Below are 25,659 nucleotides of genomic sequence, written 5' to 3'. Positions count from 1 at the left end.
AAGCTAATTGCTCTATCAACATGGTGGTTGGACAATTCGTATGTAAAACTTGCATCAGAGGATCATTTCATGTCGCCCCATGAGTATAGATTTTGGAAAGATTTTATTATCCTGATGCTGCTTTTCTCTGTGGATGTTATAGGTTTTAAAGCTGACCCAACTTGGAGTTATTCCAACCAGGTGCACTTTTCAATGGGCTCCATGTAATGTCTGTCAGGTTTGGGTGTGGGTTAGTTTAGGTATTGGTCGAGGACCTTAGCCTTTCCTGCTGGCATGCAGCATTAAGTTGTGACCATGTTTACGGCTAAACGTTACCCCTATAATAGTTCCCACTCTCCACCTGCATGATGCAGAGCAATGGACCTAGTTTGCACTTGGCGACTCTTGAAATGTCTACGAGACAGCCATGAGTGTGTAATGTTATAGGTGTATGTTTAGACTCATGGTGCCGACCTATTGCATGTTTGCACCTGAAGGTCTGACTTGATATAATCCTTATGCTAGCTCTCACAAGGGCAATAAAAATGAGATAAGGAGGAATTTCTTCACTCAGAGGGTAATGAATCTTTGGAATTCTCTGTCCCAGAGGGCTGTGGGGGCTCAGTCGTTGAGTATGTTCAAGACTGAGATCGAAAGATTTTCACATATTAAAAACATCAAGGGATATGAGGATAAAGCAGGAAAATGATGTTGAAGTAGATCATCAGCCATGATGTCATTGAATGGCAGAGCCTGCTCAAAGGGCTGAATGACCTATTCCTGCTCCTATTTCTTATGTTCTTCTGTTCGTCTGAGGATATTGGGCCTGTATTCTCTATAATTCAAAAGAATGAAAAGTGATCTCATTGAAACTTCCAAAATTCTTGAGTTGCTAGACAGAGTAGATGCAGAAAGGATGTTTTCCCTGGTTGGGGAGTCTAGAACCAGGGTACACAGTCTCAGAATAAGGGGCAAGCCATGAAGGACTGAGATCAGAAGGCCACATCACCAGGAGGATGCCTCACCTCAGAGAGCCATCAGCCAATCGGAGGCCAGCAGTTCTGCACATCAGCAGTGCCAAGCAGGAGTGGTGGCCACTGCAAGTGCTGCAGGTAGGCCAAGGCTGTGGCTCCCAGATTTTAAAAACTGGACAATGACCTTTTAAAATGGCTGAAGGTGACCCTGAACAAAATGTGCTACCATGGCAGTAATGCAGGAACTGGCTCCTCGTTATCTCTGAAGAGACACTAATGACTCCTGTGGGCTGCAGAGACCAAATTCAAAGAGAACAAAGGCCATCTTCATATCATAAGCCAGCCCAGGTCAACCGGAGCCTATTCATTTGCTAGGACCAAGAGCCCCACAACCTTCCTTTCAAGTCTTAATAGCTGGAACATTTAACAATCTCAGGGATGCAGGCAAGGGGATACACACCCTTTTGTCAAAAAGAGTGTGAAGAGGTGGGTGTCATGTGACATGAAATCCTTTAGCTTGTGTAACCAGTAATGTTGCCTTGCTGTACTGAAAACTTAGTCTGCCATTTTATCATCTACAAGCAGCAACACAGAAAAGGGGCTGTGCCCAGGTTGAACACTGGGTCTCATCTACACTGTTTCTACCAGGGCTTTTGTACCATCGCCTACAAGATTGATTAATTTCTATGTGCCTATCTCTCATGTAAAGTCAATGCCACTGGAAAAGTGAATTATACAGCATCAGTTTTCAACCTGCGGACTTCTGAGAAGGGATTAGATTCTGGACTCTGGACTCACGTGAAACAATCATTCTTTTCTCTATGGCCTTTGTCCTACAAATATTTCTTTTCTCTATCCCTCTTTTACTGTATGAGTGAAAAGGAGGCAAAGTTGCTACCCTCCTCCTTCGTTTGAGTGTGTGCAAATAAACTAACCCTTGGCTTCATCCTATCTTGAGTTCGCTGTGGGGTTATAATTAGAAATTGTAATCACACCAAAATTGAGAGGTTAGGAAATACACCACCGCTTATAAAGGGGGGGGGGAATGCAAGTCAAAACACCTTTCCGTTTACGGATAAGTGACAAGAGGAGAAATCAGGGCTGTTTAAATTAACCCCCTCCTGTCTATAACACTGTGCTAATCTTTTTTTTTACCTACCTAAAGAAACTTTTGCAGTCTGTTTTTGTATTTCTTGCCAGCTTATATTCATATTCTATGCTCCCTTTCTTATCAGTTTCTTGGCCCTCCATTTTTCACCAAAATGACCTCTGGCTTCCTTCTTGGAGCAGCAGGGTTCTTCACCAAGATTATGGAGACAATGCAGGTCCAGCATCTTTGCTGATCGCCCAACTTCCCCTCCTGGCTCCCATGTTAACTGATATTGTAAATGGTTTTCTCTCTTCCAGTTTTAGGCTCCGATCTTCTAAACCTGCTGGCATCACCCCTCTTTTCAAAAAACCTATCTTTGACCCCTCCGTCGATTAGCACTGCCAACCCTCCCGGAGTGACTGGGAGTCTACTGGAATTGGCATCGATCTCCTGGTGGCCAAAGAAAGCCTTCCAGGAGATTTTAAAACAATATTTTGCATTGACGACATTGAGTGAGTTGGACCAGTCTGGCCCACAAGCATCATCAACCCCAAACCAGGAAGGAGGGTCCCACAGCGCTGGCTGGGAAATGTAGTCCCTCTATCCCTGCATGGTGGAGAGCAGGGAACTGGGTGGAGAGCAGTCTGCAACTCTCAGAGGACACAGTGACTGGGGTCATGGGGTGGGGGAGCGGTGATATGACTTGGGGGATTGACACTGTTCTCTGTAGCAAGGAGCAAGGGTCCAGGTGGCTATGTTGCCTGACTGGTTCCAGGGTTTAGGACATCTGCTCAGTGCTGGTGATAAACTTGTAGTGGGAGGGGGAGGATCCAGTTTTCGTGAACCATGCAGGTACCAATGTCACAGGCAGGATGAGGAAAGAGGTTCTGCATAGTCAATATGAAGAGCTAGGCACCAAATTAAGAAGCAGAACCTCAAAGATAATAATTTCTGGATTATTACCTGAGCCATGTGCAAATTGACACAGGGCAAATAAGATTAGAGAAATGAATGCGTGTCTCAAAGATTGGTGTGGGAGAAATGGGTTCTGGTTCAGGGGGCACTGGCACCAGTATTGAGGAAAGTGGGGGCCGTACCGTTGGGATGGTCTACACCTGAACAGTGCTGGGGCTGGTGTCCTCGTGAGCTACATAACTAGGGAAGTAGAGAGGGTTTTAAACTGAATAGTGGTGGCAAGGGATCAAATTTGAGAAGATGTGGTCAACCAAAGAGCAGAGACAAGGCAAGAGAGAAAGGTATGGGAAATGATAAACAGACCGTGACAGGAAGGGACAGAGAGTATAAATCTAAGGCCAGGATTTTACCTATGGCGGGCGGGCAAGGCGGGAGCGGGCGCAAGTGGGTGCAGAGCCGATCGCCGCCCGCAATCAGTTCTGCACTGCCATTTTACGTGGGCAGGCCATTTAAGGTCAGCCCAGCATGAATCGCGGCTCCCAGGATCAACGGGAAGGGGCAGATGGCAGCGGGAGACCAATGTCCGCTGGGTCCAATGGCGACCCAACAGCCTATTCAAATACGGCGCAGGCAGGCGTCCTAAGGCTCCCACTGACCGGTCAGGAGCGTGATGGATAACATCCTCGGAGAGCAGGCCAGGCGGGTGGGCAGGTTGGCGGGGCAGTCAGCCCAAAGGCTTTTGGATCAGTCCTTTAGGAGGTGGCAGCACACCGCGAGATACTGGCCCCAAAGGACGGGAGGAGGAGGCCCCCCTACATATCAAAACGTGTCTGGGAGGAGGTGGCAGAACGGGTCAGCTCACTCGATGTGGTGAGACAAACCTGGGTGCAGTGCCACAAGCGCTTTAATGACCGCCTGCGATCAGGAAGGGTGAGTACCATGTTGGGATGGGTCACTTAGCACAGCAGTTAGGTTGCCCCCCACCACCCCTCCCGCACCAGCAACTCAGAATTTTGTTTTTGTATTCATTCGTTCACGAGATGTCGCCTTCGCTGGGTGGGCCAACATTTATTGCCCATCCCTTGTTGCCCTTGAGTAGGTGGTGGTGAGCTGCCTTTTGTATCCGCTGCATGTGGTGTAGGTACACCCACAGTGCTGTTTGGGGGAAAGCTCCAGGATTTTGACCCAGCGACAGTATATTTTTCCAAGTCAGGATGGTGGGTGACTTGGAGGGGAACTTCCAGGTGGTGGTGTTCCCATTTATCTGCTGCCCTTGCCTTCTAGGTGATAGTGTTCATGGGTTTGGAAGGTCTTAGAATGTTAGCGGCAAATGTGATGGAGGCAGCATCTGGGCAAGGGGGTCAGCCCTGGCTGCTTGGAATGTGCCACCAAGGCTCCAGGGTCACGAATCGGATGAGCCCTGCAATGTTTCACTCAGGTGGGGGTGGCAAGGCTGCAATGGCAATGCAGGTACAGGATGGACTAATCAATGCTCCTCTCTCCTTTTAGGAGAAGACAGCACACAATAATGCAGAGCGGCTGTGGACTGGCGGAGGGCAGCCCCACCTTCTCATCACGAGCAGCAGGGTCTCGAGCTGGAGGGGTGCAATGCTCACAGGTCAACCGGCCGCGGTGAGGTTGGGGTGCCACTGGGAGGTAAGAATGCTGTGCACTGAGGTCACAATGTCTGTCAGTGCAAACATTCCACTGTTGACTGTATATTGATTTCAGCCTCCAACATGGGATGCCCATTGATAATGGAAGGAGGAGCGCATCCTGATCTGGGGGTCAGGCATGCACATTAACAGTGTAATGACTTCAACTTATCAAATGTCCTTGTTCTTCCTTTCAGCCTCACCGGAGCATGCCTGGACTGAGGAGGCAGAGGGACCGCCACTGACCGCTGAGGGCCCAGAAGATATAAAGGCACCAGCATCACACCCTCTCAGCCAGGCAGACACCAGCACCTCGGTGGGAACGTCAGCTTGTATCTCAGTTCACAGCGGTGAGGGCACTTCACACTCGCTTGAGGTGCAGGCGGAGACGGAGGGTGCCTAGGGCGCTGGCAGCCGGAGGACTGCTGGGGAACCAGAAACGTGCTCAGTCAGTGGCTGAGTTGCCCCTGAGGCAGCAGAAGCTGGGAGTCCAGCAGGGTCTGCGGGAGGATCTGGTGGAGATACATGAGGGAATGCGTGCCATAGTCTCCGTGATGGAGGAGTCCATGTGAAGCATGAGCAATGCAATGACCCTCATGTCCGAGTGTACTGCCTCCTCCATGGAGAGAGTGGCGACTCTCATGGAGAGGCTCCTCCAGGAGAACAATAAGGGCTTCCTGGGGATGTGCTCAGACCTGCAAGCCCTCACAGCGGCAATGACCTCAGCTGGTCAGTGTCAGTGTGGGAGATGGATTGGACTCCCAGTATCCCAGCTAGGTGCCCGTCCATCAATAGTAAGCAGGAAGGTCCAAAGCGACCTGACGGTGCATGAGCTGCTTGTCGTCTCTGTAGGCTCCTCTCAGGGTGCTCCGGATGAGGGCAGCAGCTCCTCTGCCCCTCTGCCAGTGACCATGGCATCCAATGAGGCTGCGGCGACTGGGGAGACGCCAGCTGTGGAACTGGCCGCTCCCTCCCAGGTGGGGCCAGCACAGGCTACATGGGCCAGAAGATGCCCGCCAACGTCATGGAGGCCAACAGGACAGCAGAGTGAGCAGGCTGTCTCCAATGCCGGTGTCAGCAAGTGGGGAGCAGCTAGACATAGCAGACACAAGGTAAACTTAAATGACCTTAGGCACAATGCGGGCTTATCACTAGTGGTTTTCTTTTGCCCCACATTTCAGATGCTTTTAAGTAGGTGTGCTGTTCAACAACTTTTAATGGAATTTGATTTCAGTATGCCAGTTGGCAATCATTAAATGTTTTGGTTCTCAACAAGCCTCTGGGTGCTTCATTAGTTCTGCAGGTGAAGAGGAACCCATGATCTTATGAGTGACTTGTTTGTCATTGAGCTTTATTGAAATGACACATAGTTAATGTTCCTGACCAGGCAAATGTTCCTGTTAGGTATCAAGTATGGAGCCTGCAGCCCTGGCATGTGTTGGTGATTCATCTTTGGTAGGATAGCTGAAGGAGCGTTGGATCAAAGCCTCCCAGATGTCCCTGTCTCCCTGGAGGCTCCCCAGGTCAGCGTCTATCCCCTCAGCGTTCTCCTGACCGTGCTTGTCCTCAGACTCACTACTGGACTCATTGTCTGTTGCCAGAGCAGCTGCGTCAACATCTTCTTCCTCCCCTGCGTCCTCCCTTTCCAGCGCCAGATTGTGTAGAGCGCAGCATGCAACCACTATCAGTGACACACGATCTGGAGGATACTGGAGAGTGCCCCCTGAACGGTCCAGGCATTGGAAGTGCATCTTGAGAAGACCGATGGTTCTTTCCACCACAGCCCTTGTGGAGGCGTGGCTCCTATTGTACCGCTGCTCAACCTCTGTTCTTGGATGGCAGAGAGGCGTCATGAGCCACCTTTTGAGGGGATAGCCCTTGTCACCCAGCAGCCATCCATCCAGCCGGGCTGGAGCACTGAAGTGTCCCGGCACATGGGAGTGTCTGAGGATGTATGCGTCATGGGAGTTGCCTGGGTACCTTGCACAGACTTGCAGAATCAGCATCCTATGGTCACACACTATCTGCACGTTCATGGAGTGGAAGCCCTTCCTGCTGACGAATGCCCCCAGCTCACCCACTGGTGCCTTGATGCCACATGTGTGCAGTCTATTGCACCCTGGATGCTGGGGAACCCAGCAATTGCTGCAAAACCTCTGGCTCGCTCTGCCTGGCTGGCTTCGTCCGTGAGGTAGTGAATGAAGGTCAATGCACGCCTGAACAGAGCGTCTGTCACCAGTTTGACACAACTGTGGACAGCTGACTGGGACACTGCATATAGATCACCCACTGACCCCTGGAAAGAGCCGGAGGCATAGAAATTGATGGCAACCGTGACCTTCAGCACCACTGGCATGGGGTGACCACCCACACAGTCAGAGCTGATCTCAGGGCCTAGCATCTGACAGATGGAGGTCACTGTCTCCCTTGAGAGGCAGAGCCTCCTTCGGCATTGCAGCTCAGACATATTGAGGTAGCTGCATTGCCGTCTGTAAACCCTAGCAGCAGGATAGTGGCATCCTCTGCGGCCCCTTCTGCCTTGGACTTCCTGTTGGCCCTGTGCCCCTTGTTGCCTGCGCCTCTCCTCCCACAGGTGGCTCCCTTGGAGGCTGAATATGGACTCCTGGCCTCCTCCCCCTTCTGGCCCTCTCTTCCTCCCCAGAGGAGGTGCCTCCAGTGGAGAGCACAATCCCCATTCCCAGGGTAAGGGAAGGCTGTCTGATACCTGGAAGGCCACAAGTGTTATGATTCCTCCGGAGTTCTGAACTGAAGCTTGTTCTTTCTGTTAAAGCAGCTCTGAAGAGAAAAGAAGTTGTCCTGTTCACACAAAGCAGCAGTAAGTTATAAACTAAAGTTCTAACAACTCGCATTAGTGAGCCCACTCACCCCTCTTATCCCGCCCGTGGATGAGGTTTTTAAAAATGTGGCCTACCCGCCTGCCGTTGCGCCTGTGCGACACACTGAAAATCGTACGGGCTGCAAAAAATTGTTCTCAGTTGTTGCCTCAAGCGCATTAACTGGCCCATTAATTAATGGCGGGCATGCCTCGGAGCTCAGAGAGTGCTTGCCTACCGAAATATCGCAATGGCGTGCAATGACGCCGGGACGCATGCCCGACGTCATCGCGCATCATTTTATGCAGTGGCGTGTTGGGCCCACACCCTCACACCGACCTGAAAATTCTGCCCTAAGAGTAAACCAGCAGATAAGGCTAGACACTACAAAAATAATAAAAGGACAAATCTAAAGACTCTGCATCTAAACGCACTTGGCATTCAAAACAAAACAGATGAACTGACAGTGCAAAGAGAAATAAATAAGTATGACCTGATGGCCATTACAGGGACATAGCTACAGGTTGTTAGCTGAATATTGAAGGGTACATGACATTTAGGGAGGACAAGAAGTTAGGAAAAGGTGGAGGGGTGGCTCTGTTAACTAATGATGGTATTAGCACATTAGAGAGGGATGACCTAAGTTCAAGAAACCAGGACATAGAAGTGGTTTTGGTTGAGATGAGGAATGATAAAGGCAAGAAGTCACTTGTGGGAGTGGTGTACAGGCCCTCTAATTGTAACTACATGGTAGGACAGAGTATAAAAGAAGTGATAATGGGAGCTTGCCAGAAAGCAATGGTGATAATCATGGGGGATTTTAATCTACATTTAGACTGGAAAAGTCACATGGGCAAAGGTAGCATAGGTGAGGCCTTCATAGAATGTTTTCAGGGTAGTTTCTTAGAACAACACGTCCTGGAGCCAACCAGGGAGCAGGTTATACTCGACCTGGTATTGTGCAACGAGATAGGATTAATTGATAACCTGATAGTGAAGGCACCCCTAGGTAGCAGCAATCATAATATAATTGAATTTTACATTCATTTTGAGGGAGAGATTAGTGCAACGAAGACTGGTATTTTAAGCTTAAATAAGGGCAATTGCGAGGGCATGAAAGCAGAGACAGCTAAAGTGAACTGGCAAATGAGATTAAGAGATATGTTAATAGAAGTTCAGTGCAGATATTTAAAGGGATATTTCAGAATACACAGAATATATACATTCCAATGAAAAAGAAAAATTCCAAGGGGAGGGCCCACCACCCGTGGTTAACTAAAAAAGTTAAAGACAGTGTCAAACTTAAAGAAAAAGCATAAAATTGCACAAAGACGGGTAGCAGATCAGAACATTGGAAAGAATGTAAAGAACAGCAAAGAATGACAAAAGGTTAATAAGGGGGGAAAAATTAGAGTGCGAGAGAAAGCTAGCCTAGTAATAGAAAGACGGATAGTAAGAGTTTCATAGATATTTAAATAAGAAAAGAGTTAACAAAGTGAGTGTTGGTCCTATAGAAAGTGCATCTGGGGAATTGATAATGGAAAGTAGGGAGATATCGGGTGAATTAAATAGGCATTTTGCATTGGTATTCACTATAGAGGACACAAGTAACATCCCAGAAATAACTGTAAATTAGGAAATGGAATGGAGGGAGGAACTTGGGAGAATTACAATCATCAGGGAGGTAGTATTGAGCAAATTGTTGGTGCTGCGGGCTGACAAATCCCCAGGCCCAGATGGACTTCACCCTAAGGTCCTGAAAGAAGTGGCTAGTGAGATAGTTGATGCACTGATTTTAATTTTCCAAAATTCCTTAGATTCGGGGAAGGCTCCATTAGGTTGGAAAATAGCAAATGTAACTCCTTTATTCAAAAAGGGAGGGAGACAGAAAGCAGGAAACTACAGGCCAGTCATCCTAAGATCTGCCTTAGGGAAAATGTTAGAATCTGTTATTAAAGATGTTAAAGCAGGGCACTTAGAAAAATTCAAGATAATCAGGCAGAGTCAGCATGGTTTTGTGAAAGGGAAATCATGTTTAACCAATTTATTGGAGTTCTTTGAAGGAGTCACATGTGCTGTGGATATCAGGGAACCAGTGCACGTACTGTACTTGAGAAGACTGGCTTCGTCTCCACAATGACTGTGCGGTGGTCACTCCTACCAATACTGCCATGGACAGATGCATCTGCGGCAGGCAGGTTGGTGAGGGTGAGGTCGAGTATGTTTTTCCCTCTTGTTGGTTCCCTCACCACCTGCCACAGACCCAGTCTAGTAGCTATGTCCTTTAGGACTCAGCCAGCTGCACCCTTGCTACTATCAGTGCTTCCTTCAACATGGAGGAGCACCGATTCAGCAGCTGTGGGGAGGGGGCAGGTGTGGGAGTGTATGTGGTTATCAGCAGGAGGTTTCCTTGCCCATGTTTGACTTGATGCCATGAGGCTTCATGGGGTCCATAGTCGATTTTGACTATTCCTTCCCAACTGTATACCACTGTGCTGCCACCTCTGCTGGGTCTGTCCTGCCAGTGAGACAGGGCATACCCAGGGATGGTGATGGAGTGTGGGACATTATCTGTCAGGTTTGATTCCATGAGGATGACTATGTCAGGCTGTTGCTTGACTAATCTGTGGGACAGCTGTCCCAATTTTGGCACATGTCCCCAGGTGTTAGTAAGGAGGATTTTGCAGGGTTGACAGGCCTGAGTTTGCCGTTGTCATTTCCTGTGCCTAATTCGATGCTGGGTGTGCTGCAAGTTTCATTCCTTTGGGATGGTGATTGTGATACAACTGAATGACTTGTTAGGCCATTTCAGAGAACATTTAAGAGTCACATATAGGCCAGACCAAGTAAGGATGGCAAATTTCCTTCTGTAAAGGGGCATTAGTTAACCAGATGGGTTTTAATGATGTCAAGTAATGGTTATTATTAGACTCTTATTTCCAGATTTTTATTGATTGAATTCAAATTCCAACATCTATAATGGTGGGATTTGAACTCAAACTGGGTCCCCAGAGCATTGCCCTGGGCCTCTGGGTTACTAACCCAGTGACAATACCACTACGCCACCACCTCCCCTATGCTGTAACAATTACATCTGATAGGATGGGAGGTTTGTTTTAGAATTCTTCCTACTTTCAGGGAATAGAAACAAGTAAAGGTTTCCAAAGGATTTAACAGAAGGAGATCTGCTTGTACCTGAGGCAGATTGCTCAGATCTATCATTTCCAACATAGGTGGATCCATAGGTGGGCCTCATTTTTGGCAGCAGCGTGAGCAAGTTAGCAGAGATCTGCTTTCAGCCAGGGAGATGTCGTGTCTGTTTGGGATTGTGCCCTCAAGGTGTTATTCTGATTGCCCAACAAAAAACAAATTTGAGGAAGGTTCATGTGAAGAGTAACAGACTTATACATACAAACCTAGATGTTAGTGAATGACTAAGTTTCATACAACTACATTGTTCTTAAGTGACTTGATGTATTATAATATTTTGTAAGTGTGACAATGGGTTTCAGAACATTGCAACCTAATGGCATGGTCTCCTGAATGTGAGTAGAAGAATACTGTTTCTTCAAAGTGCTCATCACACATACAGTGCCAATAATTCTTCTATGCAGAGTTGAAGTCATCAATGTTAAACAAAGTAAAAGTGACTTTTGAGAAAGTAAAAAGCTGATGGGTCAATGACCTTTCTCTTATTCTATTTCACAATTTTTTTTTCATTCATGGGATGTGGGCATCGCTGACTAGTATTTATTGCCCATCCCTAATTGCCCTTGAGAAGGTGGTGATGAGATGCCTTCTTGAACCACTGCAGTCCATGTGGTGTAGGTACACCCACACTGCTGTTAGGAAGGGAGTTCCAGAATTTTGAAACAGCAGCAGTGAAGGAACAGCAATATATTTCCAAGTCAGGATGGTGAGTGGCTTGGAGGGAAACTTCCAGGTGGTGGTGTTCCCATGTATCTGTTGCCCTTGTCCTTCTAGATGGTAGTGGTCGTGGGTTTGGAAGGTGCTATCTAAGGAGCCTTGGTGAATCCCTGCAATGCATCTTGTAGATGGTACACACTGCTGCTACTGTGTGTCGGTGGTGGAAAGAGTGAATGTTTGTGGAAGGGGTGTCAATCAAGTGGACTGCTTTGTCCTGGATGTTGTCAAGCTTCTTGAGTGTTGTTGGAGCTGCACTCATCCAGGTAAGTGAGGAGTATTCCATCACACTCCTGACTTGTGCCTTGTAGATGGTGGACAGGATCTGGGAAGTCAGGAGGTGAGCTACTCACCTCAGGATTCCTAGCCTCTAACCTGCTCTTTAAGCCACAGTATTTATATGGCTAGTCCAGTTCAGTTTCTGAATGGAAGTCAATAGAGTAATTTTCTGAGTTTGTGTGGATTCCTGCTGCCAGCGCGCTTTAGAAAATAGCAGACACAATTTTTGAATTTTCTAGCGACCAATGATTCCACAGCCAATGCATATTAGGAAAATTTCCTGCATTTAGTCGAATTATTTAAGATTCCTTTTGTTAACATTTGACTCATTTAATTGAAAGTCAAGGTGGTGATATCCCTGTTTTGGTATCATGACATATGATTCACAATCGTGCCACGTGCTTTCAATTTTTTATTGAGGTATTTTGGTCTCAGAATGTCAGATGCATACACTTCACATGTGTGAGAAACAGCTGCTTATGTTCTCTGTTCTCCTGACTCAGATGTTGCTAGTGCTAGAATACTTTGCATAACATGAAACTTTTTCTTTCGCCTTAGATCACTATAGGTATTCACACTGGGGAAGTGGTCACTGGTGTAATTGGCCAGAGAATGCCTCGCTATTGCTTGTTTGGAAATACTGTTAATCTAACGAGCAGGACAGAAACCACTGGAGAAAAAGGGAAAATCAATATCTCGGAGTATACATATAGGTGAGCAGTAGTTTAATCTATAATAATTCCATCTCTGTCTGCTTGCATCTTCTGATTGGTCAGTGGTTTCATTTGTGGGCAGAGCCTGGTGCACATGTCTCACTTGCCGCTCCCCAGCTTCACTTACAGGGTCCCGACCCCAACTGCTCCCTGGCCTTGCTTACTAGCTCCTCGCCCTTGTCACTCCTCGACCTCAGTTACTGGATTTGGTCCCCACTGAACCCCAGCCTCCCTTACTAGGCTCCTGGCCCTGGCTCTCACCACTCCCCGGCCTCGGTTACTAGGCTCTGGCCTTCCCTGCTTTCACCACTCACTGGCCTCAGCTTCTGGGTGCTTGCCACTGCTGGGGGGAGGGAGGAATGGGAAGAGCATGGGAGTTGGGCGAGGTGGTGGGGAATGGGACTGAATTGAAAGGGGGCGGGTGGGACGGTATGGGAGGAGAATCGGTATGGGAGGGAGGCAGAGTGGGTGGATGGCATGGGAGGTGGGAAAACAGCATGAGAGGTGGGGAGGAGTGGCACAGACGTGGGTGGAGACAGCATGGGAGGGACAGGAGTGGGGGGATATGGGATTGTAGGGGTAGTGCAGTGGGGAATAGCATTGGCAGTAGGGAGTGGGGCACATCATTGGAAAGGGAGCATAGAGAAGCGGAGGGGTTAGAAACATAGAGAATAGGAGCAGGAGTAGATCATTCGGCCCTTCGAGCCTGCTCCGCCATTCAATATGATCATGGCTGATCCTCTATCTCAATGTCATACTCCTGCTCTCTCCCCACACCCATTGATGCCTTTAGAGTCTAGAAATCTACCCATTCCCTTCTTAAATATATTCAGTGACTTGGCCTCCATAGCCCACTGTGGTAGAGAATTCCACAGGTTCACCACCCTCTGAGCTAAGAGGTTTCTCCTCATCTCAGTCCTAAATGGCCTACCCCATATTCTGAGACTGTGACCCTCTGTTCTAGACCACCCACAGCCAGAGGAAACATTATCCTTGCATCCAGTCTGTCCATCCCTGTCAGAATTTTATATGTTTCAATGAGATCCCCTCTCATTCTCCTAAACTCCAGTGAATACTGGCCTAGTCGGCCCAATCTCTCCTCATACAACAGTCCTATCATCTCAGAAATCAGTTTGGTGAACCTTCGCTGCACTCCCTCTCTGTCAAGTATATCCTTTCTTAGGTAAGGAGACTAAAACTGCACACAATACTCCAGGTGTGGTCTCACCAGGTCCTGTATAGCTTCAGTAAGACATCCTTGCTCCTGTACTCAACTCCTCTTGCAGTGAAGGCCATTTACCTTCTTAACTGCTTGCTGCACCTGCATGCTTGCTTTCAGTGACTGGTGTACAAGGACACCCAGGTCCCTTTGCACATCAACATTTCCTAATCTATCACCATTTAAATAATACTCTGCCATTCTGCTTTTGCTACCGAAGTGGCTAACTTCATAAAGTGGCTAACTTCACACTTATCCACATTATACTATATCTGCCATGTATTTGCCCACTCACTCAACTTGTCTAAATTGCCTCGAAGCCTCTTAACAGCCTCCTCACCACTTATACTTCCACCAAGTTTCATGACGTCAGCAAACTTGGAAATATTACATTTTGTTCCCTCATCCAAATCATTGATATATATTGTGAATAGCTGGGGTCCAAGCACTGATCCCTGTGGTACCCCACTAGTCACTGCCTGCCACTCTGAAAATTTACTCTTACTCTCTGTTTCCTGTCTGCTAACCAATTCTCAATCTATGCCAATATATTACCCCCAATCCCATATGCTTCAATTTTACGCACTAACCTCTAATGTGGTTCTTTATCAAAAGCTTCTTGAAAATCCAACTACACCACATTCATATCTATTCTGCTAGTTTCGTCCTTAAAAACTTCACTAGGTTTGTCAAACATGATTTCCCTTTCATAAATCCATGTTGACTTTGCCTAATCCCGTTGATATTTTCTAAGTGTCCTGTTATTACATCTTATATAATAGACTCTAACTTTTACTCTACTACTGATATTAGACTAACCGGTCTGTAATTCACTGTTTTCTCCCGCCCTCTTTTTTTAAATAGTGGGGTTACATTTACCACCCTCCAGTCTGCTAGGGCTGTTCCAGAATCTACAGAATTTTAGAAGATGACAACCAACACATCCAATATTTCCATTGTTATCTCCTTTAGTACCCTAGAATGTAGATTATCAAGCCATGGGGATTTATTGGCTTTCAGACCATTAATTTCTCCAGTATTATTGTTTTAGAAATACTAATTTCCTTCAATTCCTCCTTCCCACTAGACCCTTGGTTCCCTGACCTTTCTGGGAAGCTTTTTGTGTCTTCCTCAATGAAGACAGAACTGAAGTAGTTGTTTAATTGTTCTGCCATTTCCTTGTTCTCTGTTATAAATTCTCCTGTTTTGGACTGTAAGGGACCTATATTTGTCTTCACTAATCTTTTTCTTTTTACATATTTATAGAAGCTTTTACAGTCCGCATTTATGTTCCTTGCAAGTTGACTCTCATACTCTATTTTTCCCTTTTTAATTAATCTCTTGGTCCTCCTTTGCTGAATTCTAAACTGCTCCCAATCCTCAGGCTTGCTATTTTTTCTAGCAACTTTATGGGCAGAATTTTTCTCTTGCTGGGCGGGCGCGCGGCCAACCCGAACGAGAGCAAAATAGTGTGCAATGACATCAGCCGAGCATCCCAACGTCATTGTGCACTGTCGCAATATTTCACTTAGTGGGGAAGTGCAAGAGGCAGCAGCTCGCCTACCGACAATTAAGAGGCCTATTAAGGCCCTTAATCAATTAAAATTAAATCTGACTTTTCACTGCCCATCCAACTGTTCGGTTGGTAGTCATGCAAAAAGGCTAAGCGGCCTTTAGATTTTTTATGAAACCTCATCCACAGGCAGGATGAAGTTTCCAACAGCATTTAAATATAAAATAAAAATGTTGAAATTACATTTGTAACATGTCCCTGCTCATGTGACAGAGTCACATAAGGGGACATGTTTTTAATGGGGAGGATCTTCCGGTCGGCGAGCGGAGGCAGGGCCCGCTCACCAACGCGTAAAATGATGTGGGATGACATTGGGCGGAACTCCCGAGGTCATCCCGAGTCATTTCCATTTTCAGGTCGGCAGGAGTGCAGACAAATCGGCTGTGTGCCCACCAGCCTGTCAATGGCCAACTGAGGCCATTTAAAAAGTACTTAACATAATTAGCGGACCTGCTCGTTCAACTTTAGGGTTGGCGGGCAGGCCGGGAGCCCTGGCAGGCTTAAGAAAAAGGATGAAACCACATCCATGGGCGGGATGAGGTTTCATGAGGGTTTTTAAATATTTAATAAAGGTTTTAGTAAAAGTGTCACACGAGGGGACATGTCAGGGAAATTTTTTAAACATTTGTCTTAAAAGTTTTAATTCGGAGCCGATCTCCCTGAGGCAGCGCTTAGCCTCAGGGAGATCAATGCGCTCTTTCACGTGCATGCGCAAAAGAGCGCACTCCGGGCTGAGGGGATCAACTCCCCCTCACCTGCACAGGGAGTGCATAGCGCTTCCTGACGGACATCACGCTGGACGGGCCTTAACTGGCCCGCCCACGTAAAATGGCAGTGTGCCCCCGTCCTGCACTTCCCCCCCCCCCCCCAAGGGTGGGAAAATTTTTCCTAACATTTTTAAAGTCTTTATTTATGTTTTTAAAAATTTTCAGCTCCCTGAGGCAGCTCTATGCCCAAACGCCGCACCCACCGATGAGGTACAATCCTGCCCTATATGACTCCTTTTTGGATCTAATACTATCTTTAATTCCTTTTGTTAGCCATGGTTCAGCTGCTTTTCCTGTTGTGTTTTTGCGCCAGAAAGGAATGTTTAACTGTTGCAACGCATATATTAGTTCCACATTCGTTCCTTAAGTATTAGCCATTGCCTATTCACCGCCATGCCACTTAATGAAGTTTCCCAATCTATCTTAGCCAACTCATGCCTCATACTTTCGTAGTTTTCTTTGTTTAGATTTAGGACCCGAGTTTCAGATCAGACTACTTCACTTTCCAACCTAATGAAGAATTCTATCATGTTATGGTCATTGTTCCCTAACGGACCCCACACAACAAAATTATTAATTAACCCCTTCTCATTGCACAATACCAAATCTAGGATAACCCGAGTCTGTTCCTCAATATACTGGTCTAAAAAAAATCATCCAGTACACACTCCAGGAATTCATTCGTCACAGTGTTATTGCTAATTTGGTTTTCCCAGTCAATCTGTGGATTAAAGTCATCCATGATTACTGTAGCAACCTTGTTACATGTATCTCTAATTTCCTGTTTAATGCCATCCCCTACCTGACCACTACTGTTTGGAAGCCTATAGACAACCCTGACTAATGTTTTCCACCTCTTGTTGTCTCTTAGTTCCACCCAGACTGATTCTACATCTAGATTTTCTGAGCCAATATTCTCTCCCACTATCGCACTGATTTCATCCTTAGTTAACAATGCCACACCACCTCCTTTTCCTTTTTGCCTGTCCTTCCTAAACATCGAGTACCCTTGGGTATTCAGTTCCCAGCCTTGGTCACCCTGCAGCCATGTCTCCGTAATCACAATCATATCATACCCATTTGCATTGTTAATTCATCTACCTTATTGTGAATGCTTTGTGCATTCAGATACAGTGCCTTTAGACTTGTCTTTTTAACACATTTTTTTTGTACTACGGCCCTATTTGCTGCTAGTCCTTGTTTCCTCTGTCTTCCACTTTTGCTTTCTACTTTTCTGTCTTTCATTTCTATCTTTGTTTCCCTCTCTTGTGGTCTCCCCACTCAGGTTCCCATTCCCCCTGCCAGTCTAGTTTAAACAAACTTCCAGTCACAGAAACATCCCTGTACCATCATCCTCTGCTTCCTGTCTCTCAGCCAATTTTGGATCCATTTTGCTTTGGATCCCATGGGCTCTTACCTTCTTGACCAGTCTGCCATGAGGGACCTTATCAAAAGCCTTGCTAAAGTTCATGTAGACCACATCAAATGCATTACCCTCATCAACAATCCTGGTTACCTCCTCAAAGAATTTGATCAAATTTGTCAAACACGACCTTCCCTTAACAAATCCATGCTAACTATCCCTGATTAATACGAGTCTCTCCAAGTGCAGGTATATTTTGTCCCTCAGAATTCTTTCTAGTAACTTCCCCACCACCGAGGTTATGCTGATTGGCCTGTAACTTCCTGGTCTATCCCTTCTTCCCTTTTTAAATAATGGGACAACGTTAGCAGTCCTCCAGTCCTTTGGCACCTCACCTGTAGCCAGAGAGGATTTGAAAGTTACTGCCAGGGCCCCTGATATTTCCTTCCTTGCCTCCCTCAACAGCCTCGGATACATCTCATCTGGGACTGTGAATATATCCACTGTTAAGGACGCTAAACCGACTAGTACCTCCTTTCTCTCTCTCTCTCTCTATGTTAATTCCCTCTAATATTTCACATTCCTCCACCCTGATGTCTATGCCTGCGTGGTCTTTTTCCATTGTGAAGACCAACGCAAAGTATTCATTGAGAACTGTACCGTCTTCCGGGTCCAGACACAGATTGCCTCTATGGTCCCTAATGGGCCCTACTCTTTCCCTAGTTATTCTCTTGCTCTTTATATATCTAAAAGCCCCTTTGGGTTTTCCTTTATTCTACCCACCAATGCTTTCTCATGCACTCTCTTAACTTTTCTAATTTCCTTTTTAAGTTCCCCCCTGCACTTTTTATACTCCTCTAGGGTCTCTGCCATATTGAGCCTTTGGTATCTGCCATAAGCTTTCTCTTTTATTCTTAATCTTAACCTTTATGTCCCTTGACATCCAAGTTTTCTGGAATTGGTCCCCCCTCTTTGTCTTTACAGGAACATATTTGCCTATACTCTCACTGTTTCCTCCTTGAATGCCTCCCACTGCCCTGACACAACTCTGATGCAACTTAAAAATTTTGCTCCCTCCCTACCTTGCACACTAAAATTATTCCAGTTAATATTTGGGTAGTTAAAATCCCCCACTATCACTGCCTTATTATTCTTATACTTCTCGGAAATTTGATTACATATTTGATCCTCTATCCCTCCCTGACTGTTTGGGGGCCTATAGTACACACCCAACCGTCCTCTTTTACGTTTTTTATTTCTACCATATGGTTTCATTTGATGATCCTTCCAAGATATCCTCACTCTTCACTGCTATTGTTGATTCCCTGATAAATATTGCGACTCCCCATCCTCTTCTATCCGCCTCTCTGTCTCGTTTGAATATCCTATAACCAGGAATGTTGAACTGCCAATCCTGGTCCTTTAGCCAAGTCTCGGTCATAGCTGTGATATCATACTCCCACATGCCTATCTGTGCCCTCAGCTCATCCGTCTTATTCCTCAGGCCCCCTTGCATTAAAATATATTCCACTTAGCCTTGCTAAACTCACTTCTTTCTTATCTGGCCAATGTTTCCTCTGCCTTCCAGACTCACTTACTAGCATTTTAACTTCTAATTCCATCTCAGTTTCACTCCCCTCTGAACTACTTTTCAGGATCCCATCCCCCTGCCAATTTAGTTTAGATCTGCCCCAACAGCATTAGCAAACCTTCCTGTGAGGATGTTGGTCCCGTTCCTGTTCAGATGTAACCCGTCCATCTTGTACAGGTCCCACCTCCCCCAGAAATGGTTCCAATGCCCCAGGAATCTAAAGCCCTCCCTCCTGCACCATCTCTCCAGCCATGCATTCATCTGCTCTATCCTTCTGTTCTTATACTCACCACTGTGTGGCACCAGCCGTAATCCTGAGATTACTACCTTTGAAGTCCTGCTTTTCAATTTTCTACCTAAATCCCTAAAGTCTGTTTGCAGGATCTCATCTCTCTTTCTTATATGTTATTTGTCCCAACATGGATCACGACCTCTGACTGTTCACCCTCCCCCTTCAGAATGCCCTGCAGCCGCTCCGTGACATCCTTGACCCTGGCACCCGGGAGGCAACATACCATCCTGGAGTCAAGTCTACGGCTTTAGAAGGGCCTGTCTACACCCCTCACTAATGAATCCCCTACTACTATTGCCCTTCACATTTTCTCCACCCCCCCGACCCCCGAGCAGATGGACCACCCACAATGTCATGGTCTTGGTTCTGGTTGGCCTCCACAGAGGAACCGTCACTCTCACCATTTTCCAAGGCCGAAAAATGGTTTGCGAGTGGAATGCTCTCAGGGGATTCCCTCACTATCTGCTTAGTCCCCTTCTTCTGTCTGATGGTCACCTATTCCCTCTCTGCTTGCACTTCCTTAAGCTGCGGGATGACCACGTCCTGAAATGTGCTACCCATGAACATCTCAGCCTCGTGAATGCACCATAGTGCCCCCAGCTGCTGCTCAAGCTCCAAAACCCGGAGCTCAAGTTACCTCAAGTTGGAGGCACCTCCTGCACACATGGTCATCCATTACCGCCAGGCGCGTCTAGAATTTCTCACATAGCACAGGATGTGCAAATCACTGGACTGAGCTCCTCAGACATATCTTAGCTAAATAGAATATGGACCCTTGCTTTTATTATATCCTTACTCCTACTTGAGTATAGACTAAATGCTAGATTTTCTAGATAGACTATATCCTCAGAGGGGTGAAGAAGGGTGGCATTGTGAATGGGATAGAGTTGATATGAGAAGGACCAAAGGAAATGAAAGATGAGAGATGGCAGGGGAAGGATAGAAAGTCATTGGATGGGGATTTAAATAAATACTGTTGCAATAAAGATACTAGGTTCACTGACCACAAATGTTTTGCAGGTCTCTGCTAGTATCTATAGGCCTGGATCTTACGAGCAGCGGCAATGATGGACAGATTGCTGCTGTGCTTGTAGATTCTCCTGACTTGACGGCTGCTGTGCATTTTTACGGCACACTGCCTTTTTACGCCACTAGCTGCTGTATGGTGAGTTCAAAGGTTTGAATGTTAGTGAATGAGTGAATGGATGAATGGGTAGATGGGTGAGGTGGGTCATTGGGTGAACATAATAAGAACGTAAGAAATAGGAACAGGAGTAGACCATTCAGTCCCTCGAGCCTGCTCCACCATTCAATAAGATCATGGCTGATCTTCTTGTGTTTCGAATTCCACGTTCCCATCTAATCCCGATAACCTTTGATTCCCTTGCCTAACAAGAATCTATCTACCTCTGCCTTAAAAGTATTCAATGACCCCACCTCCACCGCCTCCTGAGGCAGAAGGTTCCAAAATCACACAACCCTCTGAGAGAAAAAAAATCTCCTCATCTCTGTCCTAAAAGGGCGACCCCTAATTTTAAAACAGTTCCCCCTAGTTCTGGACTCATCCACAAGAGGAAACGTCCTTTCAATGTCCACCTTGTCAAGGCTATTCAGGATCTTGTATACTTCAATCAAATCACCCCTCACTCTTCTAAACTCCAGTGGAAACAAGCTTAGTCTGTCCAACCTTTCCTCATAAGACAACCCACTCATTCCAGGTATCAATCTAATAAACCTCCTTTGAAACGTCTCCAATGCATTTACATCCTTCCTTAAATAAGGAGACCAAAACTGCACACAGTATTCGAAGTGCAGTCTCACCAATGCCTTGTATAACTGAAGGATAGCACCTTTACTTTAATGTTCAATCCCTCTCGTAATAAAGGATAGTAGTCCATTAGCCTTTTTAATTACTTGCTGTACCTGCACACTGACTTTTTGTGACTCATGTACAAGAACACCTAGATCCCTCTGAACTTCAGAATTATGCAGCCATTCTCTATTTAAATAATACTCTGATTTTTTATTCTTCCTGCCAAAGTGAACAACTTCACATTTTCCCACATTAAACTCCATTTGCCAGATCTTTGCCCACTCACTCAATCTATCTATATCCATCCACAACCTCCTCATGTCCTCTTCACAACACACTTTTCTACCTATCTTTGTGTCATCTGCAAATTTTGCTACCATGTCTTCACTCCCCTCATCTAAGTCATTGATGTAAATCGTAAAAAGTACAGACCCCTGTGGGACTCCACTCGTCACATCCTGCCAATCAGAAAAAGACCCATTTATGCATACTCTCTGCTTTCAGTCAGCCAGCCAATCTTCTATCCATGCTAATATGTTACCCACTACACCATGCACTTTTATTTTCTGTAATAATCTTTGATGTGGCACTTTATCAACTGCCTTCTGAAAACCCAAGTACAGTACATCTACAGGCTCCCCTTCATCCACTGCAAAGAAACTCCAGTAAATTGGTTAAATATGATTTTCCTTTCACAAAACCATGCTGACTCTTCCCTATTGCCTTGTGCCTTTCTAAGTGCCCAGCTATAACCTCCTGAATGATTGATTCTCATAACTTCCCCATGACAGACATCAAGCTAACAGGCCTATAGTTTCTTGTTTTCTGTATCCCTCTCTTCTTGAATAGAGGGGTTATATTTACTACTTTCCAATGTGATAGAACCGTTCCAAAATCTAGTGAATTTTGGAAAATTAACACCAGCGCTTCAACTACCTCATTAGCCACCTCTTTTAAGACTCTAGGATGTAGTCCATCGGGACCTGGAGACTTGCCAGCCCGCAACTCCATCAAATTACCTAGTGATTTCAATTTCACCAAGTTCCTTTCTCCCGTTCACTGCCTGATTTGTAGCTGTTACTGGAATGTTTTTTGTATCCTCTACAGTGAAAAGAGAAGCAAAATATTTGTTAATTTCTTCTGCCATTTCCTTATTACCTACTATTAACTCCCCACTGTCACTATCTAGAGGACCAACACTCACTTTACCTACTCTTTTCCTTTTTAAGTACCTATAGAAACTCTTGCTATCCATTTTTACATTTCTATCTAGCTTCCTTTCATACTCTTATTTTCCTTCTCCTGATTAACCTTTTAGTCATTCTCTATTGTTCTTTATATTCTGTCCAATCATCTGTCCTGCCACTCATCTTTGCGGAGTTGTATGCTTTTTCCTTAAGTTTGATGCTTTCCTTAACATCTTTAGTTAACCACAGATGGTGGGTCCTCCCCTTAGAATGTTTCTTTATAGTAGGAATGCACTTATTCTGAATACTCTGAAATATCCCCTGAAAAGTCAGCCACTGCTTCTCTATTGACCTATCCTCTAGCCTAATTTCCCAGTTCACTTCAGCTAGCTCAGCTTTCATTTGCACATAGTTGCCCTTATTTAAGTTTAAGATACTAGGCTTAGACTTGCTCTTCTCCCTTTCAAACTGGATGTAAAATTCAATCATATTGTGATCGCTGCTAACTAGTGGTGCCTTTACTCTGAGGTCATTAATTAATCCTGTCATGTTGCACAACACCAAGTTTAATATAACCTGCTCTCTGGTTGGTTCCAGAACATGTTGCTGTAAGAAACTACCTCGAAAGCATTGTAAGAACTCTTCATCCAAGTTACCCTGCCTATCTGATTTTTCCAGTTCGTGTGTAGATTAAAATCACCCATGATTATTGCCATCCCTGTATCATAAGCACACAATATTTTCTCTTGCATACTTTGCCCTACATTGTGGCTACTGTTAGGGGGCCTGTAGACCACTCCCATTAATCACTTTTTCCCCTACTATTCCTCAGATCCACCCAAACCGATTCTTCATCCTGATCTCCTGAACCAAGGTCACCTCTAACTATTGCACCAATGCCCTCTTTGAAGAACAGTGCTACCCCTCCACCTTTACCTAGCTTCCTATTCTTCAATGTCATGTACCCTTCAATATTAAGGACACAATCTTTGTCGTCCTGCAGCCACATCTCCATAATTGCTATCAGATCATATTTATTTACTTCAATGTGGACCATCAAATCATTTACTTTGTTATGAATGCTACATGCATTCAGATAGAGAGCCTTCTGTTTTGTCTTTTTGTTACCTTTATAACATCTCGTCTTGACTGTTGATGTATTCTTAGATTTTCCTCAGGCTCCTCAGTCGCTCTCTGCTCCATCCTCTTCATTCTCTGTTGGCCTTCAGGCATACAACAAGTTCACAAGGCTCCATGATCCTGATGTAGTTCTTCTGCAGGATGAAAGAGAGAGATATGTGGGTTAGCATGGGTCTACTAAGAACCTGTCCTGATTAAGTGTGAAGGCTCCTTAACACTTCCTGGAGAGTGATGGCTACCACTTGGATGGCCAGAGATTAGTGCGCTGCATGGCTGCCCAAAACCCCACCCACTTCCTCCCCAGTCCACCTGACCGATCGGCGGCAGCTTTGCCCACTGGACTGCATGCTGTGCTCTCAGCTCAGGTGCAGGCACTCTCCTAACCTGCACTGCAAGGCTGCACTGTTAGCTTGAACCATGGGGGACACTGGTCTAAACCAGGATGCTGACATTGTAAGGGGCTGTGGGCACCTCCAGCAGTGACTGCTCCATGGCCAGATTTAGCAAGGAGATTGTACAATGTGTGCAGTCGTCCAACTGTTCTGCCATCCACTAAAATGCTCATGAATTTGCAGTCTGTGCTGTAGGGGCAGTGGTGGGGAGATGAGGTGGGGAGGTGATGAAAAGCTTCGGAGCATTTGGTGGCACTTTGATGCCTCTGCATTGCTTGAGTGGGCAGATGAGCTAGAGGCCTGACTCCAATCATATTAATGTGGCTGCGCCTGAACTGTCTGAGTTGCAGAGGGATGGTAACTTTATACAGGTTTCCCTGATGCATGGCAACTTCCCTCACCCAGCCTACCCCCCACCCCGAATGCTTGTGTGCTATATTCAACGACAGCCCTTTGCCCCCCACCAAACAAGTCGCCTCAATGGCACGGCTGCCCTTACCCCCGCCCCCCAACAAGTCGCCTCAATGGCAAGGTTGCCCTTAACCCTGACCCCCTCAAGCTAGAAGTTCAACAGGTGATCCTGGCGAGTGCTGTACAACATTACTCACCTCCGAGTTCCCCTCAAAGTGCAGGCTGCCAAATCCATGTCACTTATGTGCCATTGTGAAACACGTTGGCGTGTTTTCCCGCCTATGTTGACGGACGACCCAGCGGGTGGGTGGGGTGGGGAGGGGGGGCGGGGCGGGTGGGGAGCGATGACGATTCTGGTGGGATGGCCTGATAATGATATGCTGATGTATTACAATAAGGTTCCTTACGTCCGATGGCGGGTAATGCGGCCCACCATCGACAGGCTGAGTGGACGATTATGAACTGGTTTCCCGCTGTTGTAAAACCAATTGTGTCATATTGTCTGCTCATGCCACCAATCACACCCGATGCCAGTGGGCACGGAAAATTCTACCCATTGAAGGATTCAGATGACAATTTTAACCACAAGAGCAAAACAGGGATAGTTTGTTTCATTTCAGCACTGTTGAAGAACCCACTGTGTGATTTTATCATTTCCACACATACAGATGCCTTTGTGTGGGGTAATTTCATTCACTACCATCAAGTGTTAAATCTGATGACAATCAGAACTGAACTCTAAGTTGAACTGAAGCCATGCCAAGAAAGCTGAAGTGATAGTTTTATATCTGTATGTATCACAAGAACATTTAACACTATTATTTACAGATGACAGTCACCAGTACAAGTTGGGATGGTGTTTGCATGGTGATTATAAAGTGGGGATGAGGTGGTGGAGGGGGGGAAATATCTTCATATCTCTTATTATTTCTGAGTTAGCTTTGTTTCAGTTAGCATTGAAATGGAGGTAAATGGTCCTAATTACCACTCTCTTTTGTAATTAGATGCCTAATGAGTGCAGAGAACTCAGATGAACAGTTTCAACTGGAGTACAGAGATCTGATTAACATGAAGGGGAAGAAAGAGCCAATGAAGGTTTGGTTCCTGTCCAGAAAATGCTCAAAGTCTGAAGTGTGATTCATCAAAGAACAATTTATCATTTGGACCTTAAATAGTAAAAAGTAAAAAAATGAATTTGATGATAAATGAAGAGTTAACGTTCACAACTGAGAAATATAAACATTTCCAAATATAAAGGGCATTTTATATAAATTATGACAAGTACCAAGATAGTTATTTAATCTTCAGATAGCAAGATTGTTTCTCATTTCTCTTCAGTAAATGTTGTGCTAACACCAGCAAGCATTTTTTTGGGCTACTTCTGCAAACAAGGGATTGCAGATTCTGCCAAGTCTGATAATGACCTACCAAGTACTTGAATACATTTATGTAAAAGAGCAAGGTACTGAGAATCTGTAAACCACATTCGGGCAGTTATATGTGGATCAATACCCTCCTGCAATGACCCTGTTGGAGGTTACAGTGTCA

General features: G+C 45.8%; 1 protein-coding gene across 1 annotated transcript in view; it reads left to right on the top strand.

Annotated features, from left to right (window-relative positions):
- Positions 1 to 25,301, top strand: part of gucy1b1 (guanylate cyclase 1 soluble subunit beta 1) — a 257,460-nt gene extending 232,159 nt beyond the window's left edge. Inside the window, exons 11-12 of the mRNA XM_078546718.1 lie at positions 12,209 to 12,363; positions 25,116 to 25,301. Of these exons, the coding sequence (XP_078402844.1) occupies positions 12,209 to 12,363; positions 25,116 to 25,248 (288 nt within the window). The 3' untranslated portion in view covers positions 25,249 to 25,301. The remainder of the gene's footprint in view (positions 1 to 12,208; positions 12,364 to 25,115) is intronic.
- Positions 25,302 to 25,659: the final 358 nt, after the last annotated feature.

The sequence above is a fragment of the Cetorhinus maximus genome, chromosome 1 (assembly GCF_964194155.1).
Source record: "Cetorhinus maximus chromosome 1, sCetMax3.hap1.1, whole genome shotgun sequence".
Classification (NCBI taxonomy): Eukaryota; Metazoa; Chordata; class Chondrichthyes; order Lamniformes; family Cetorhinidae; genus Cetorhinus; species Cetorhinus maximus.
Note: the sequence above shows the minus strand (reverse complement) of the source record. Positions and strands in the feature narration are given on the sequence as shown.